Here is an 18,741-nt window from a genome sequence, read left to right as displayed (position 1 = left end):
TATTTATGATACAGAGACAGCTCAAAAAACATCAGTTAGAAATGTGCAAATAAGCAAATGTGCAACTAGACTTTAAGGCTGAGTTTTTATACTGTTCTCATTAAATATTTTTTGTATGTTAATTTTATAATTCCCTCCAAATTTCTTATTTTCCCATATTATAAAAAGCCTCAAACACTTCAATTGAGAACCTCTGACAGCATACCTGTGGATTATTTCTTTGCTCAGCTTGTCTTCCACCTCTAGAAAAGGTCGGAGTTTTTTCAATCCAAGGCTTTTTTTGCGTTGCTTGGGAATTTACATTAGTCCAACCTATACCAGCTGAAAGAGAAGTGCCATCTATGAAAAACTGAATTAGTATCTGGAACATTTCATAATGATTCATATGCCACCAGAGCCAGGAACACAATCCTGACACAAATAAAGTTCTTGGAGAAAGTCTAGTTCTCCTGTGAGAACACTAACTTCCATAGCTATTTTCAGATGTTGCCAGAGTCACCTTTATGGAACATTTAAATTGCCAAGAATTGATCACTACAAAGTAGCAAGAAAGGAAAATCTCAGGTTCACATCCATACCAATTTCTGTTCAGTCATAAATAGCAGTCCCTGGCATTACCTACTACTACCAGACTAGTCAAACTATTTGTTCATGATATGTATAAAGCTTCTAAAAAGTATCAGTGCTTCTGAAATGGAGAATGAGAACTTCTTGGCTCTGTTACTACCCAGTTATGAACTGCAGTCCAAAAGGGTAAGGAAGCCTGAGGACAAACTAAACAGGAGCACAGCTTTGTCTGAATGCTTCCACTGGAGTCTCTAGCTGTTTTTTAATCCATTAAAGAAAGGCAGTCATTAATAAATTATTAGTGATAGCTATACACTTCTTCATTCAGCAAGTAACAGGTGTCTTAGTGGAGGTGGTTGGAAATCACAGTAAAGATACATCCTCAGAAGTGTCTGATCAGTTAGAGCAGCATGAGGTATGTAAAGCAAAAATACAAATGCAACCCAGCCAAATTTTAAACAGCTCACCAGTCAAGACAATGCTTACTTGTATTTATCGATGGTTCTACAACCTGAAAAGGAAAAGAAACAATTATTTCCGTAATTTTCGTTAGTCTGTAGGCTACAAATATAGTTAAGTTACTCAGTTATCTTTACATACATTCATTGCACAAGAATCTGTATTTCTTGAAGCCATAGCTGCAGCCTGGTTATTGCCATGCTTAGGACTACAATAGCCACTGTCACTGTCAATGTCTGCCTCACTTGCGCCCTGTTCACTGGAGGACTCTGCAGCAGGATGAGAGGTTCTCCTGCGCCTGCCCTTTGACTTCCAAAGCATCGTGGAGGAGCTCTCAGAAAGTGATTTATTGGCTATATCTGAAGGAAAGTCTTCAAGAAACAAAAAAAAAAATAAAATTACTTGTGCAGGAATAGGTAAGAGACATGAAAAAGCTACACATCATAAAAACAAATTTAAAAAGACAGTCTTTGCATTAAACCAGCACTGAATTTAAATTATGTCTAGGTCCAACTGTTATTGATAACCAACTCCTTCAAGGGTTGTCAACGTCTTTGCAGGAGTACCATGTCACTGCAACATTATAAGGTGACATACTGAGTAGGTCATAAGGTGACATTATAAGGTGACATACTGAGTAGGTATCTGCAACCATCAGCACCTTTTCTTCATTATCCTTTTGAGCTGCAAAGATTTCTTTTAAAAGCTGCATCTAAATCAGGTCCACCCTCTTTTAGAAAAGATGACAAATGACATGCAGTTCTAATTATTTCATACACCCAGAACTTAAAAAAACAAATTACCTGTTTGCTGTGATGCATCAACCAACAAAACAATCTTTGATCTGTTCTCAGGGCCCGATGAACTGGTCTCCTTCTGAGTGGCAACATTTTTCACTGGAGGACGTTTATTTTTTATGTGCATCTGTAACTGCTGTTGCTGTTTTCAAACATTGCCACACACACAAAAAAAAATTGATAAAAAATGAGATATATGCTTCCTGTACAAAGACATTTTCTTTATACAGTTCTACTTATCCTATTCAAAAGCAGACTTACTTTTTGAATGACTGGTCCCCTGTTACTGCTTCTGCTCCGCTGAGTGGACAATGGAAAGACCTGGCCTGATGGGCTGGGACGCTCAGCACATTCTGTAGTAACTGTACTCACAGCATTTGCTGTTTGAAAGGGTGCAGGATAGGGCGCAGGGAAAGGATGATAGAAACCCATGACCTGAGCACATGGTGCTGGCATCAGCTGATAGTAAGTATATTCTGAAGAAACAGGTGGCTGTGCAGATATTATAGGATAAGCAAGGTACGGTCCTGCAGGATTTGGGCTGGGTTGCTGCCATCTGATGTCATTGTTATATAATGGAAACTGTCTATTAAAAAAAAAAAAAAGAAACAAAACTGCTCAGTAAGTCTTCCCCCTTTCATAGAAAATTCAGACCTTTACCACCCCTTCAAAAACAACAATTCTATTATATTAAGTTCCTAAACTCAACATTTTTTAACTAGTTATGTGAAGGAAACTGGATACAGCTACACCCAATCGTGTTTCACCATGGCAGGACCCAAGCTGGACACCCAAAGCTTTGCTTCATTCAGAGAAGCATTAGAGATTCAGACAAGAAACCTCCTGACTGCCCTAGAAGATCCAAGAGCACAGCAGGTGACTTTGGGAGGGATCTGTACCAGACCTTCATAGCCAGGAAAAAAAAAAGGCAACAAAGAATATGAATGGAAAAAAACAAAGGAAGAAAATAGGTAAAAGACTGAGGATAGAGAAACTTCCTCCTCATACATGAAGGGTTAAATACAGTGAAAAAAACCCCTGAATATAAAGTCCACAATCACCGACTCCTCTCAAGCCTACAAATTTCAACTCATTTAAAAACACATCATTTTCCATGAAGATCACAAACACTTATTACCTGTTGGATTGATTTTCCTGTACAAATGGATAGCAAGTGATCAGGTAGCTAGGGATTGGAGTTGGTTCCATTCCATTAATTCCTCCACTGTCATTAGGAAGTGCCATTGGGATCATTAGTGTTTCTGGACCCTTCTTCTGAGGAATAAATGGTTCTACTTCAGCTGACAGCTTGACATTCTTAAGAAAAAAGAAAGAATGTCTTCATTAATTACAATCATAAATTGCTTGGGAAAATTTAGATTCATAAAGTTGTACGCAAAGTACCATGAACAGCAGGCAAATGGATGACAAGGCTACAGGATTTCTGCAGTAAACCAAGAGAGGTGGAAAACAGTTGGCAAGTGCTTATTGCATCCTTCCAATCAATGCAGGGTGTAATACAGATCACCAACATTTAGCATTTGTGTTAACCTTTACAAGTGCAATGCAAACACTAATTAACTTTAAAGGGACTGAAGCTCACATCTTGCAGAAGATATATGAGTCGGAGCACAGAACAAAACCAAATTAGCACTGTATGTGGAGCACAGTTGTGTAGGCTTTCAGAAGTGAAACCAACATATGGAAGATGTAGTAATGCCTGGCCTGCTCTACAAAACTGACCATGTTTCTAGGCAATTATAAAAAAGGCTTTTCAGCATTAAACCATAGTTTAACTGCTAAAAGATGATGCACCATAGAAGAACCCTCCTCACACATTCTATCTGTACAACCTGAACATACTTTAACGTGTTAAAATTACGATTAAAGGTTGTCATGAAGAAGGCTTAGAAATAAGTTTCAAACTGTGCTTTCAAAGAAAAGTATCTCCCCCAATCCTGAAGGTATCCTTAGCTTAAGCTGGTTTTTTTGCTCATATTTTTGATTTTGTACAACATAGCTGCATCTTACACTTAAATAACAAAAAATGCTGTATTCAATAAGACAACTGCAGAACCTGAGAACCCTTAAACTCTGTATTCTACTATAACTTGCATTCAGATGAAAACAACCTTTTTTTGTACAAAGATCTCAGCTTAACTATATATGTCTCACATCACTACCTCATGGAGTACCAAACCATAGGAAGATTCTTTCTAAAGCAGACAAGGACTCCAGACATTTTTCCTTCCATACACCTACAAAATAATCTCAAACATATAACCTGTATGAGTACATGCTCTTACAGCACATAAAAGAACAAAATCCTAAAGGTTTGCTGAGGACAGTCTTCTATCCTTGCTACTACCTCCAGAACCTCCACATGAGCTGAAACAGTGGAACAGGAGCTCTGGAAGAATCATGGCAAGTAGTCCCACACCTACCACACACTTCTCACTCCATGCCTTTGCTCTGTGTCACATCCACAATCCATCCAGAGACAGCCCTCTCACCCAATATCTGAATCTCCAAGTCCACAAAACTTATTCTGCTTAAATAAAATCCCATACTGGTTTAGCAGCATGGGAGTGGAAGAGGTGGGACGGGCAAGTCCAAAATTTTTTTGAAAATATAGTTGTCCCAATGAAAAAAGTATGTCTTTCAAACTGACAAGACACACTGTTCTTGGCAGGAAAGTATTTTTTAATGACTGTTCTGAAAATGCTTATGGCTGTAATATGGATATATCTATATTTATCTATATAGATAGATATAGATATATATATACACAGATGGACTATAATAAATGGAAGTATGTCCCATCCCTCGAAGTGTTCAAGGCCAGCTTGGATGGGGCTTCAAGCAACCTGGTGTAATGGAAGGTGTCCCTGCTCATGGCACAGGTTTGGAACCAAACGATTTTTAAGGTCTAGTTCCAATGCAGGGCAGCCTGATTCCATAAGCACAGACACAGAGGTATCACTCCTGCTGTATAACACGATCTGCATTACAGCAAAACAATCACCTTCACATCAATTAAATGCATTTCTTTATCATTAGTAGAGGGTGAATATTCCTTTCTTCTACAGTAACTCTTCTAATTCCTGAAGTTCTATTCAGAGGAAAAGCTGTGGGGCAGCTGCAGCAGCAGCACCGAACTTGTGCAACACAAATCAAACCCAACTCTACCCAAAGCCTCCTCTCTGGCCTCAGGCACATCCCTCAGCTGCCTGGTGACTGGCCTGCTCCTCTGCAAAGCTCCAAGGCATTCTGCTCAACACAAGAGAAAGACTTCTCGTAATATTTTTTTTTTAAAGTGTTTATGTACAGTGAACACATAAGTACCAGAAATACCAACACCGAATCCCTCCCTTAAAGCTAAGAGTGTTTTTTCTATGCTATTTCAAGACTGTGAGGCAAAAAATATTTGCTTAAGAATAGACTCACTTCTGGGCTGGCCTACAAAACTAGATCAGAGATTATTCTGAATTGGAAGAGACCCACAAGGATCATCGAGTCCAACTCTTTAATGAATGACCCATATGGGGATTGAACCCACAACCTCGGCATCATCAGCACCCTGCTCTAACCAACTGAGCAATCAAAACATTAAAGGAACACACCAAGGGTGTTTCATCCACTGACAGGAGTAAAACTACAATGAGTGCTTTACAAATGTGGTATTCCTAAGGAAACACTGAAAACTGACAAACAACTAATCCTAACCTGCTGGTCACTATCCTACCACAACATGCCAAGTGAACTTCATCCAAGATACTAAAAATAAACTCTAGCACTGGCTCAGAAAACAGTAAAAACATTCTATTTGCATTCACGTTGGGACCAGATTTCCTGTTTTAAAGATCTTTCCTATGTGGCTGTCTGCTCTTTCCCTTATTTGGGAGATTTACATGAAAATACAGAAATCATTCTTTATTGACAAGGCTCTTGCAGAATTGTCTCATGACAACGATTTTTGTGATATTGTACTATATCATCACTCATTAGGATCATGAGAGAACATGCTTTCACATCAGATATTAAAAACAGAGCTGTAATTGATCCAGCAGGAAGTGAGTTACTCCCACCTGCAAGGCTGCCATAGCAAAATATTTCCTGTCAATTCTCAAAGATAATCCCTACCTTACTTTTACATCCAAGGTGGATTGGATAATATTTGACTTATTTAAATCTGTCCGAGAAAAAAGTGTATATGGGGGGGGGGGGGGAGGTTTGTTTGTTTTAAATTTATTTATAACACCTCTATAAGACTCAACAGTCTTATAATGTAATTTTATGATTTTAGCAAAATAAGTCACATTATTCTACTTGGTTTTATTAGGTTAAAACAATTCAGAGATGTCCAAACAAAAAAAGACAGCTTTAATTCTTCCTTTCCTGTTGTTGAGTCTCTTATACAGGTTATGATTACTAATTGCTATGACAGAGCAATTGCCTGATATATTTAATTATCATTTTCTGCACAGCTCAAAACAAGTTTAGCTTACCTATAATGGTAAAATAAAGATACAGCAGATCTTGTAATCATAAGCACATATGGATGCATTTGATAGTTAAATCCTTTTTTTGCTTACAGCTTTTTGAGGAGTGTCTGTTATTTAAAGGAATCAAAACTGTATTTCACATACCTCTTACAAGCATTATATCTTAAACGCTTTTCTTGCGCAGTTTAGTCTGCACCTACAGGTTTGGTTGGCTTGTGACAGTTGGGTTTTTTTAATCCTTTCAAGAAACTTGTTTTGGCAAAGGATTTAGGACAAACTTCTGTTTTCAGATTTTGCATTTTGTTCTGCAAAGCACACACACATATATATGCCAACTCATGAAAACAGCACCTGAAAACTTAGAAACCTCAATACAGGTATTTCAAAATCATTCTGCAAACATAATACATCCAATTCTCACATAACTTATACATTTCATTAGACAACAAGGCCCCATTTTCACTTTAGGGTAGAAAACCAGCAGCTCAAGTGTATTAACAACTAAACTAAATTAACTTCATTATATTGCTTCCTTAGAACATTTTACCAGTCTTTCAAAAATACTTCAATATTTCTGTGTTACACAGGTTGTGTCTTCAGATGAGGGCAGTAAACTTAAAGCAGAAAGGGGAAACAAATGCACTAAGTCAGGTCAGACTGCTAACCAAACCAAAACATCAACAGAATTAACTCTCCAGGGTGATTCTCCAGACATCTCAGCACATTTCACAGATGGCCAGTGGTTTCACTGGATGAGTGAGGGAAACAAAAGAGCAATGCTACGTAATTTGTCCGAAGTTATCTTAGCAGATCTTTTTAGGATTAGAGATATCTCAGCTAGGAGGAAATGTTGGTGAAGATACACAGCAAAGTACCTTCTCTTTCTAATAAACAGCCTTCTTCCTTCATAATGTAAAGAGAAAAATTGAAACAAGAAAAAAAACATTAATCAATTTAGTATCAAGTAAAGGTACGGCTAATTTCTCATTGCACTAGACAAGTATAAGTTATTTCCTATCGAAACTCATTACTTCTTCTAACAGGAAAGGCTCCTTTGGTGAGCTACAGAAACAACAATGCCGAAGAAGCAGTTTGGTGGTGGGTTTGGTTGTTTAAATACTGACATGCTTAAGACTCAGTGGAAAATGCAACCAATAACAAATGAAGTAAGCTCCAGAACACAAGACAAGCTCCTTTTTGTTTCAGAAAAAAACAAGAAAATGCATAAAACAAAGTGCATGCAAATACACATGAACACAATTCCTCAGATTTCACCCACACAGCACAAATGGAGTGCCAAGTGCACATGAACAGCACAAACAGGACTGATCATGCCACTGGTTTGTAACCACAGACAAGAAAGATTTGTCAAACACGAAGATTTGGGAGAAGGCTGATACACTTGCCCTAATCCTTACAATAGAGCACTTGTGATACAAGTTTATGCTTTAATTGCTCTCACAGCATCAAGATTTATTCTAGTCCATATCCTCTAAAACAAATTAACTCTTTGCCACTGCCATCAGTAAATGCAGGGTCAGACCTTTATACAGACTACTATGTGGTTTGATCATGCCCTCTAATAGCAAACACTGAAAATACTGCAAGACTAAACTTTTTTGACTGCAACTTCTTCATGTTTATTCAACCTTTCATATCACAAAACCAAACAAAGCTTCATTGAAATCAACCTTTGATGACCCAACTCAATTCTAAATATAAATTTAAGTCATGCTGAAACATCAGATTTTCAATCAGTTGCCTATTAATGGAAATACACCCCTTCAAAAGAAACCAAGATTTAGACAGAAGCCTCTTTTGTAGATACCCCTAGTTTCAATTTACAAAACGTTTTGTAGTAGCTCATTACATATTTCAGTACAACAATTACAAGTCTTTCAAGACAGCATATATACTGAAGAGCTCCTTTGTTTCCTATATAAAAGCTACTGTAGTCATCAACAGCTGCAAAGACAGAAGATGACACAAGCAGGAACAGACTGGTAAACTCTGTCCTATAGTCATAGCACTGTACATTTAATCTTAGAAAAGTTTTTGTTCATTGTAGCCTAATGTCATTCAGCATTTTCCATTAAATAGGATCTCTGTCATCCTGCTCTCAGAGGAGAATGCTTAGATATCAATCTCACCATTTACAGGGTGAGAAAATAGACACAGATGCCACATCTCAGAGGGCTATAATAAAATCAGCTGTTTTACTGTCTCAAAGTCTGGAAACAAGAAGTCTCATCCCTAAGTAAAATAAAAACATAGCTCAAACTTCTGGGTTTGGTTTTTTTTTTTTTTTTTTAAGAAAAACAATCCTGTTTCTGAATTCTGGATTTCATAATTTAAATGCTGTGTTAATAGTAAGGCAAGTCACAGTTCAGCTATTTTAAGATAAACTTTACAAATATGGAAGTCATTGTTTCTATAATTAGTTGCTTCTAAGTGGCAGATACCTCGGGAATGGTAAATATGCAGTCCAACTGGAAACACTAGCAGCAGGCCATTTAACGAAGCACAAAATTTAACCTCCCCTATTTACATTTACCATAGCCATTTCAACACAGCACTTAAAGCAAATACACAATGAAGTCCTTTCCTTTTCCCTCAGCTCATAAAAAGGGAATTGCGCATAATTCTCTTTCCTTTCACAGGATTAAAAGGATTAAATATTATTATCAGAACATAACAAAGCTAAATATTTAAACATGCTAGCTTGTCAGGTTGTGCTACTTGCTTGTTTTCTATATATAGGTAAAAATGTTAAACTCAAAGCCAGAATATTGTAAGAAAAAAGGGGGCGGAAACTAAAATTTCATACTTACACAAAGCCTGTCCAAAGACAAAAAAAAGCTACCAAAAGGATCCTCTTCACTTCCCTACTTTCCAGCATTTAACAGTACAAACTTCTATCCTCATGCTATCCAAATGAAGTAGTAATATTTGAGTGCTTTGTAGACAGTATACTAAAAGGATTAGTCCAAATTATTTATGCAAATCAGTTTCCTCATCTCCACAAACTAGTCAATGATAAATAATTTTGTGCTCAAACAGTTGAGATATTCATGGAATCATATCAATAACATTTAAATTCACGAGAGAACATTATTCTAAAATAAGACAATACTAAACCCACAAAATCCAAAAGTGTTTTGCACTTTCAAGATTCAAAAGTAAGCAATATGCAAACAGTACAGGAAACCAGACATTTTCCAGCTTGCCTCAGTTGTAAAATCTGCCATTGGTAAGAAACACTGAAGGAAACTGGACCGGATAAGAGAGCACAAAACATTGATCTAGATCCACTTCCATGGCAACCATATTATCAAGCCACCTGTTGAGTGGTCAAGAATAGCAGAGGCAAGCAGAACAGGCTATCTTTAAGCAATACTAAAACAAAACACAGGTCACTGATTTTGCAACTTCACCTGATTTCTCAACTTACTAAAGGAACCAACTGTCTTAATCACAGGGCAAGACAAAAGTATAAGACAGAAAAATCAAAGCACAGCAGTACCTTTGAAAGAAGTTGTTTCTCTTTAGTTTTCCATCACATTCTGCTTAAACAGAAAGAGCATCAGAGGTCATCTGCTGAGTTTCCTCTCTTGTAGGAAAATAACCTACACTTAACTGCTGAAACCCACTTTTTAATGGGAACAATTTTGTTCTGGTGTAGACAGAAGTAAACTTACACACCCACTACAAAAATTTTAACTACTCCTATCATAAAAATAATTCTTTTTAAGCAGCTTTAGTCTGTTCTCATCTATGTCAGCTGCCAAAATATTGCTGAACATATTACAACAAGTCATATTAGAATTTAGGTAACAGAAATCTCAAAGGCAATCCAAAAGCAATATCTTTTAATCAATTAGGTGTCCAAATGATCCTGCAACAAGAAATCTCATACTGATTCACTAAGACAACACCACAAAACTGTTTACCCATCAAAAGCATTTTCTGCTCTTGAAATACCATGCTAACAGTACAATAGTCCAAGGTGCTCATATTCTAATTACACAGTAGTTACTCCTATAAGCACATACATTTACTGTACTGTGCCTCAGAGAGCATTCTGAGGGAAAGGAAAGCGAATGAGTACTGTTAACACACATCTGTAGGCTTTAATATTCATTTATCAGATGTCACGCAGTACAGGCACAGAAAGAAGCCCAAATGAAGAAAAAATGAAATGGCTCCCAAAACTGATGCAACCTTACCAAACACTTACACTGGTAACAGTGATTACATTCAATTCTTACAGCACAAAAGATGCAAACCCAAAGCATCCAGGAGCCTCCTAATCAAGATGCTACTGTATAATGAGCAGATAAAAGCAACAAGATTGTTGAATCACTTTAGAAACTCATCAGGTATTAATTATTTGTCTGCCTAGAAGCCTTACTAGGGGATAAGGAACCAACAGGACCAGATATGCTGCAAACATACTAAACAAGATAATTCCTGCTACAGAGCTTAACTATACCTTCAAGCTGAAATACTGTATTTAGTTAAAACAATCACTCAGAGTCAACACTTTATACTGTAAATAACAACTCTCCGTTTTCATGAACTATTTTGACAGATGAAAAGAAAATGGTTTGATAAGGACATGTGTGTGAACCTCCAGTACTGAAGAGCTCAAGCAACGAGGAATAAATATTTCACAAGTGTACTGCAGTACTAATTACAGATGAAACAGAGGGGGAAAAAAACCCCACCACACCAAAATCCAAGATTTTAAAGCAAAAAGTACTACAGATTGGACAAACGTAAATTTTACAGAATAAGATCAGGTTTTAACATCAAGGCAAATAAGCATAAAAAAAAAATTAAACTCATTATCACACCAGAAAGCCCAGGAAGAAAGCCACAGTGGGAGCAATACTGGAATAAGACTCACTGTTCACAAACTTCCTTAGCTATACATACAGCATGAAAAGCAGTGTATCTTTACTAGCATTACTAGTCATTATCTACTTTGCTACAGGAACCTGTGTTATTTTATTCCTTACCCTACTATTAGAACCCCTGGAGACGCCAAAGCTGAAAACTAGGAAACAAAGAGCTGTAAATCACCAATTTTCAACACATTCTGCTGAAACAGAAGCTTAAAAGTAGTATCCGGCTCTAACAGATGACATCATTCATTTCAGATACATCTTTTAGAACTACCTCCTGATGATGAAATGTTCTTTGCAGATATGTAACAAATCATACAAATTCGTAAGTCCCTTCTTCTTTATACCTACACTTTAAAATCTCTTAAGAATAATGCAAACTGGTTACCTCGAAAGGCCGAGTTTAATACAGAAGAACAAAAAATATAACGACCTGTAGAATTAGTGAGCTACACCCACTCAGCTATGAGGAGACCATCAGCAGTGTCCTATCACTGCAAACTTCAACCCGACCCTGACATTTACAGGATTTCAACAAGAGTGACACCTCAATTGTGTCGCTAAGTTCTTAAAGAAACCTGTTTCTTTTTCAAGAAACCAAGTATCTAATAATGACCAGGCAGGCTTAAACTTAATGCCGCTAAACTGCAATACTTCCCTAAGCTCAAAACAAAGCCTGGAGGAACAGGGAGAAGAACAGAACCGAGTTTTGAATTCCCTTGGGATTCCCAGGGCAGCCGCTCCCGGGTTCCCAGCTCCCCCGGACAGCCGGGCCGGGCGCGGCCTGACGCCTCCCGCCCGGGGAGGGGAGGGCGCCAGCGGACACACACCGAGCTCCCGCTTCCAGCCCGGAGAACGCCCTGTCTGCGCTCCCCTCCCGAGGGCCGCTTTCCGCCGGGCCCGGGCGGCGGCCCCTCACAGCCGGTCCCGGCGCCCCCCGCCCCGTAGGCCGCGAGCCGCGCCCCGCCCTACCGTGCCCTGCCCGCCGATCGGCCGCTGCCGACGGCCCTGCCGGGGCTGACACGGCCGGGCCCGCTCCGCTCCCCGCCCTCGCCGCCCCTCCCGCCGCGGCTGCTCGCGGTCCCTTCGCACCTTGTCCGCTTTGTCCATGGCTCCAGCTACGCCGGGCGGCGGCTCTAATGACGGTGGCGGAGGGCCCGGGCCGCCTCCCCCATGGCGCTGCTTCCCCTGCCGCGCTCCGCACACGCCCGGAGCGGCGCCGGCCCCGCTCGCGGTTATCACGGGAACCGGGACCGGCTACGCCACGGCCGGGGCGGGGCGGGACGGGCGGCGGGGAGGGACCAGCTGGGACGGAAGCCGGGCTGGCTCAGGCCGGGAACGCCTTCGCTCCCCCCCACGGCGGGCGTTCCCCTCCCGCGTTCGGGCTGCCCGAAAACAAGCAGGGCCGTGACACAAGCGTTGCGGAAACCCGCGGGAATGAGCGCGGAGAGCGTTGTTCCCCCGCCCCGAGCCGTTCCGGCGGCGGCGAGCGAGGGCGGCAGGTGCGCAGCGGGCCCTTCTGCTCGCGGGCGGCGCCGGGGGAGGCTCAGGCCGATGGTGTCCTTGAAATTATCTGGAACACCGAGGGAAAAAAAAAAACCACCCCTGTGATTTATTTAGAGGCAGAAATCTAAAAATGTCGCACAAGCGTCTGGAGTGCAGGGCTGGGCTGTGAAGCGGGTCCCGTGTGTGCAGGGACTGGGGCGGCAGCAAAGCACGGAGATTCTGAGATGCGAGGTTGGGCGCAGCTTGTGTGACGTTCCTTTATTTTGCTGCCCTGCTTTTAACATGTGGTTAATAATGAGTAACGCCAGTGAAATCAGTGGGACTGTGTTCACCCCGAGCCTGGAGAATGGGAAACGCATCTAGGAGCCGGTGCTGCATAACAACACATGATCCCGTGCGTGTATTCTGCAGGGGATGTCCCCGCATTTCATTACGCTAATAGGCCTGCTGCCTTGGGTTTAATGGAAATGTGCATGATTTATTTACAACTTGGTTGATTCATGGCAAGGGAAAAAAAAAAATATAGCAAAACTAGGCTTAGTACCTTTGTGAAAGAAATCCACAAAAGATATCCCAGATCAGACTCTTGAGCAGTTCCAGGTAAATACATTATAAATGTATTACATATTAATGCATGAGTCAGGTTCGTGCTTGATAAGAGGTTCTTTTGAGGAATAAATGGCTTGCTTTTTAAAGAAACAAGTAAGAAAGGCTGTATTTGAATTTGACAGCAGTAAAAGCTATCCAGAATGTCTCGACAGAGCAATCTTGCTACAGCTTCCTAGATTAAACCTTTATTTTATAATTATTTAATCTTCCTGCTCTATGTTCATGATACCACGTAAAAATTTTTCCTATGTTATAAAAATTTTATTTCTTGGATAAACCCACATAATCCCTTTGTACTTTCTTAGGAGTTTCTCTTTGCCATTAAAACTTCATATGTACCATATGGGATTATGAAGAGGGCTATTGCATTGCACTGCAAGATCTCATTTTACAAACAGATGACATGAACAGAGAATTGTGCAGACTGTCACTGCCTTCTGTGCTATTCCATCCACATCAGCAGGATCACCATCTAAGTGTAGCTTTTGCCTAGATGTCTGCAACATTACGTATGTTCTGTGATTTAAGTTTTCATGAGGTCACAGTACACAAAATCATAGGTCCCGTTGAGCATATGGGAAAGGGAGTGGGCCAGGTTGTAATCCCAATTAAACTGAACTTTCATATTTCTACTAACTTCAGTGAGGGCAGTGTTTTGCTACCAGTGAAGAGAAGGGGAGAGCTGCTGCAGTGTCCTGATACAAAAGCCTCATCTGAACTGGAGAAGCTGCAGCAGTTGTATGTTTCATATGCACTTCTGTATCCCAGCACTTTTCTTGACAAGATTAAATGGTCAGCAGAACTCACATAAGTGTTTATAATACTGGGAAGCCATTTCAAGGTGGTAAGACAGAGTAATTGGAGGTTATGAGGTTTTGTTCCCAGGGGCTTTTACACAATGAGATTTGTTATTTCAACACAAGAAGTCACGAAAGTAAAACTGGGTATTAAGCTGGTTGTACACAGAGCTTTCAGCTGATGCAACAGAATAGCATTTCATCAGTAATTGATGAACTTAAATATGAGATGGAAATCTACAGATAAATAATTATGAAACATAAGCTACCTAAACTTCATCTCACTCAAACAAAAAATCTCTACTGAGAAAATGCATTTCATTCCCAGTAGTTGAATGTGTTTTGCTTATTTGTGTGAAATTAGGTTGATTTATTTCAAACTTAATCACTTTTCATCTCCAAGTAATGTGGGAGAACTTGCCTGACTGGTCAGAAAACAGTGAAAAAATCCCACTGAAACAGCTGGAACAATCATCTTCTTGTATTAGCACACCAGTGTTTCAGTGTGGAATGCAGCTTAGTTTGTTCAAATTGATGCTGACCATGGAATATATATTATGACATTTGCTTAAGATAGTTGCTGTGTTTTTAAAAAAGAATGAGTCATTATGGCAAGGCTGTCAGTTATGAAATTCTTCTTTTGTTCCCAAGATACATACCAACAGAAAGGTCACACTTGAAAGGGCTGTTATGCACACTCAAATAACAGGAATGTCTAAATTCTAAATTGGGCAGTGATTAAATAGACATCAGATCTACATAAAGCTATACAATATACATAGTACAGAAAGTCACGTTGGTGACCTGAGTGGCCACTCAGGTGAAAAATACTTAAGGTCTCCCATAAAATTTAACTGTGTTACTACCAAAAAGAAAAACAAACCAAAGCACTCAGAACCAGTTATGTGAGATCCTCTATCCACAGCTATCACAGATATGCCAGGGTATCTGGTTACAACATCATCTTGATTGAGTGTTGTGTAAGAGAACTCGACAATGGCACAGCTCTTAAGGACAAAAAATTCTAAAAACCCTGGTGAATTTTAAAATACTTGGTAACTGCACATGGTTGAATTTGAACATCCTTGGTAGCTGATTTTGAATACTTGGTTGTAACAGTCCAGTTTTCAAACCTGGCAGTTTGTAAACAATTATTGCAACTTCTTTGCTGCAACATGGAGTAAATGACGTGCTTAGCTCATAAGCAAAAATGATGGTTGAACTCCGCAGGTGCTGACTAGAATTTTGCTACTAAGGTTTTAGCTTTATTGCTGCAGCTACTGGGTAGGGATATCCTTCCTGAACACATTGGAGGACACAGATCAAATGAAGAAGAAAATCTAGGTTGACACAAAAATAAAAAATGGGAGTCTAAACCAAAATATCTGAGCAATATGGAAAGGCACTTGGTAATGAATGTATTCAGATTTCAAACCACAGGATTACAGGCAAATCTAACAGCACATGTGTGGCTACTCAGACCCGTAATGAGCTGTTTACATCTAGTGGGTATAAAGTCCTACGAAACACAAGCATGTGATTACACACGTCTCACTGAGGTCTAGGCAGCTTCTTATATGGAAAGCTTGAGCATATGTACAGGCTTAATGGCACTAGCATGGAAGCATGAAATAAGGATTGCTCAGTAACACTCTCTGCCTGAGGTCCAGGCAGGCTTAGACTGAGCTCCACGGCAGCAGCACCACCTGAACAGGGACTGCAGCAGCACTAGTGGGGCTGGAGGCTGCCATGGTGAGCAAGTGGAAAAGGCAGCAGGAATGAAGCAGACTCAAAAGTGAGTTTTACTGGCCTGGGACTAAAATTTTCAGTATAGTTACTGAAAAAGACAAGTACAGAAGGTGAAATGTATCTTGGCAAATAAAACGGTATCTGGCGATGTGACATGTGGTGTCCTGCACAGGCAGCCACAGGCAGACACAGCAGGGAACAGAACTGGAACCTAAGTGGGAAGGTGAGCTGGGAACTACTCCAGGAACCTGAGAATCACGATTCCAATAGCGATTGCTACCTGGCAGCAGGCAGAGTGAGCCCAGCACTCCCACCGAGAGCAGCTGCAGAGGGAGGCAGCAGAGCCAGCCAGGACAGAACGGCCATGCAACTCCTCCTAACAGGGCCAGCAAGGGATTAGCCTTTACTCTTGCTGTAATGCTTACACGTCTTACACCTAAAATTTAGCACTACACATGCAATTATTCTATCACAGATAGTTTGCAATCTATCTTACCACACAGTTAGAGGCATTTAAGATGGTGATAATCCTTTCTTAATATCTTAATTAACACTTAAATAGTTGACTAGCTTGTAATGTAGTTTACCTAGTTCACTAACCTGGTTCTAAACTACATTTTTTGCACTTTGAAAATAATTAACAGTGACACTTTTATATTTAAAATCCATATTAGCATCTATATATGGAAATTTAGTTCTGTATTTAGGCTGTATTTTTGAGAAAGCAAGGGGTACTGCTCCACCAAGTGATGTCATTTTACTCTATACATACACAGTTCTTACTCAGATTAATTCACTACCTCTCAAAGAAAAAATATGAAAATACAATCTTCAATTACAATGTTTTATAGCTGTCAGTTCCTGAGAAATTACAAAATCAGAGTTTATTTACAGACTAAAATTCAAATAACTTCATTTTATTATTCTGCTGGGTGCATTTCAGCTGGGTGCACTGCCATTTTTCTGGGGTTTGTTGTTATTCAGTGCATTTTCTGTGGTAGGCTTATTTAAAAGGAAAATGAAATTAAATTGGTTTCAGATCCAATCCATTAGAATAGGACTTTAAGATGCACAAAGAATACATTCCTTCAAACTATGTTTGATTAAAAATAATAGCAAAAATCTAAAATGCAGACATAGCACCCACATCCTCCCAGATTTTCCTGTTGTTCAGTTTTAATGCATAAGCTGCCACAACTCAAAAGAAGGGTTTATATATACACAGCTTAATCACTGTTGTAATCTTACATAAGATTACAACAGCCATTAAAATGTTCTTTTGCAAACACTGTTATGGTAACTAGCTAAAATGCCAGTTTATCTTGTACCAGCAGCAACAAGAGGTGTATAAAAACACCCAAGAAGTTGTGACAAGCGTGGGTCTGACAATTACCAACAACTGCAGAAATTGAATGACTGGACCCAAGACTGAGAATGCAGTGAAGCTGCTTACCACGTTTCAAACAACCTGCAGTGCAATGGTGTTTTTTGAAAAAAAAAAAAAAATTACCCTCTTCCTTCAAGTGCTTGTTCACTTTTCCTGAGGAGACAGAAATGACATCAGAACCAGATCTACCAGGGACTATAGGGTGGGCTATAGCAACTATTGGTGATTTCTGCTACAGTTGTATGACAACAGAGCTCTTCAGTATTTCCCCAGAGAAAATCTTCATCTTCTAGGTTAAGAATTGTGAGAACTCAGAAAAGGGGTAGAATCCCTTAGGGTTTATATAAATCTTCCTTATGTGCCTAGAGCACAGATGCTAAGGCACTGTACACTTGAGTAAGAGCTGAAGTATGCCAAAACACACAACTATTTCTTAGAGGCAGACACCTTTTTTCTTTCTAAAAACATTGCTAGCCCTCACTGTTCAGACTGACAGTCCTTCAATAGTTGGACTAGTCCTACAACAATTAGTCCTTCAGAACAAAAAGATAAACAAGGGAACTAGACAGACATGACAAGATTTACTGCGGTGTTCCCATTTCCTTGTTGAAAAAAATCCAAAAATGCCAAAATGCCTCCCCAGCAGATGTAGCTGGGATGGAAAAGGTTACATCAGGTACAACAGACAAAGTCAAGAAAACTTTTATTTTCAGTGATTGTAAGTTTATGGACAGTTATCTTTTTCCCCCTCCTTTAGAAGAGATGAGTTGTTCCTTCCTACAGCAAGGGTATTGGGAAACGGCAGAGAAAGGAGACCTACTCAAATAAATAGCTGTCACTGTCCCCTGTCTCCATGGGAAGGAGAACCTTGAAATAGCTGTGACAATCCCCTGTCCCCCTGGGAGAAAGAACCTGTAGGTAAGGGTCCCAATGACTGTGCACTGTTGTTAAGTTCAACTTCACATCACCAGGTACTACTGGAATTTTCAATGCAAAAACTACATTACTCAGCATTATCACAGCATTATAAGGAAATAAAATACAAGGTGCTTTAGTTAAATTTTATATACAGAATTTACAAAGGCAAAAAACTTTGCTTAAAAATTTAAATTTTAAATTATTGTTTTAAGTAAATGGATAAATTAAAAACACCTATTGGTAAAAAAATACATGAGTGAAGAAGAAAATCTCACCCAAGATTCAATATTATGCTACTCATGGTACACATTAACTTTTATGATGTAAATACCAGGAAAAAAAAATTACTTGCTTTGACAACTGCAGAGCAAAATAATTTTCTAAGGGAAATAACTATTCCTCAGATTGAAGTTAATTTTATCCTATTTAATTATAACCTGGTACCAATTTAAATCCTGCCCTAGAACACTGAGTTTACCAAGCTGCCTTGCACGTATGTGATGGGCATTTGTAATTTATTAGGCTTTTTCATTATTTTTG

The 18,741-nt window shown here is 39.4% G+C and overlaps 1 protein-coding gene across 1 annotated transcript in view; it reads right to left on the bottom strand.

Annotated features, from left to right (window-relative positions):
• Nucleotides 1-13,014, bottom strand: part of SECISBP2L (SECIS binding protein 2 like) — a 28,371-nt gene extending 15,357 nt beyond the window's left edge. The window contains 7 exon segments of the mRNA XM_086849932.1: nucleotides 206-321; nucleotides 1,054-1,078; nucleotides 1,168-1,397; nucleotides 1,830-1,965; nucleotides 2,085-2,409; nucleotides 2,962-3,140; nucleotides 12,328-13,014. Coding sequence (XP_086706058.1) covers nucleotides 206-321; nucleotides 1,054-1,078; nucleotides 1,168-1,397; nucleotides 1,830-1,965; nucleotides 2,085-2,409; nucleotides 2,962-3,140; nucleotides 12,328-12,345 — 1,029 coding nt within the window. The 5' untranslated portion in view covers nucleotides 12,346-13,014.
• Nucleotides 13,015-18,741: the final 5,727 nt, after the last annotated feature.

Source organism: Cyanistes caeruleus, chromosome 13 (assembly GCF_971803275.1).
Source record: "Cyanistes caeruleus chromosome 13, bCyaCae1.hap1.1, whole genome shotgun sequence".
In the NCBI taxonomy this organism is placed as follows: Eukaryota; Metazoa; Chordata; class Aves; order Passeriformes; family Paridae; genus Cyanistes; species Cyanistes caeruleus.
Note: the sequence above shows the minus strand (reverse complement) of the source record. Positions and strands in the feature narration are given on the sequence as shown.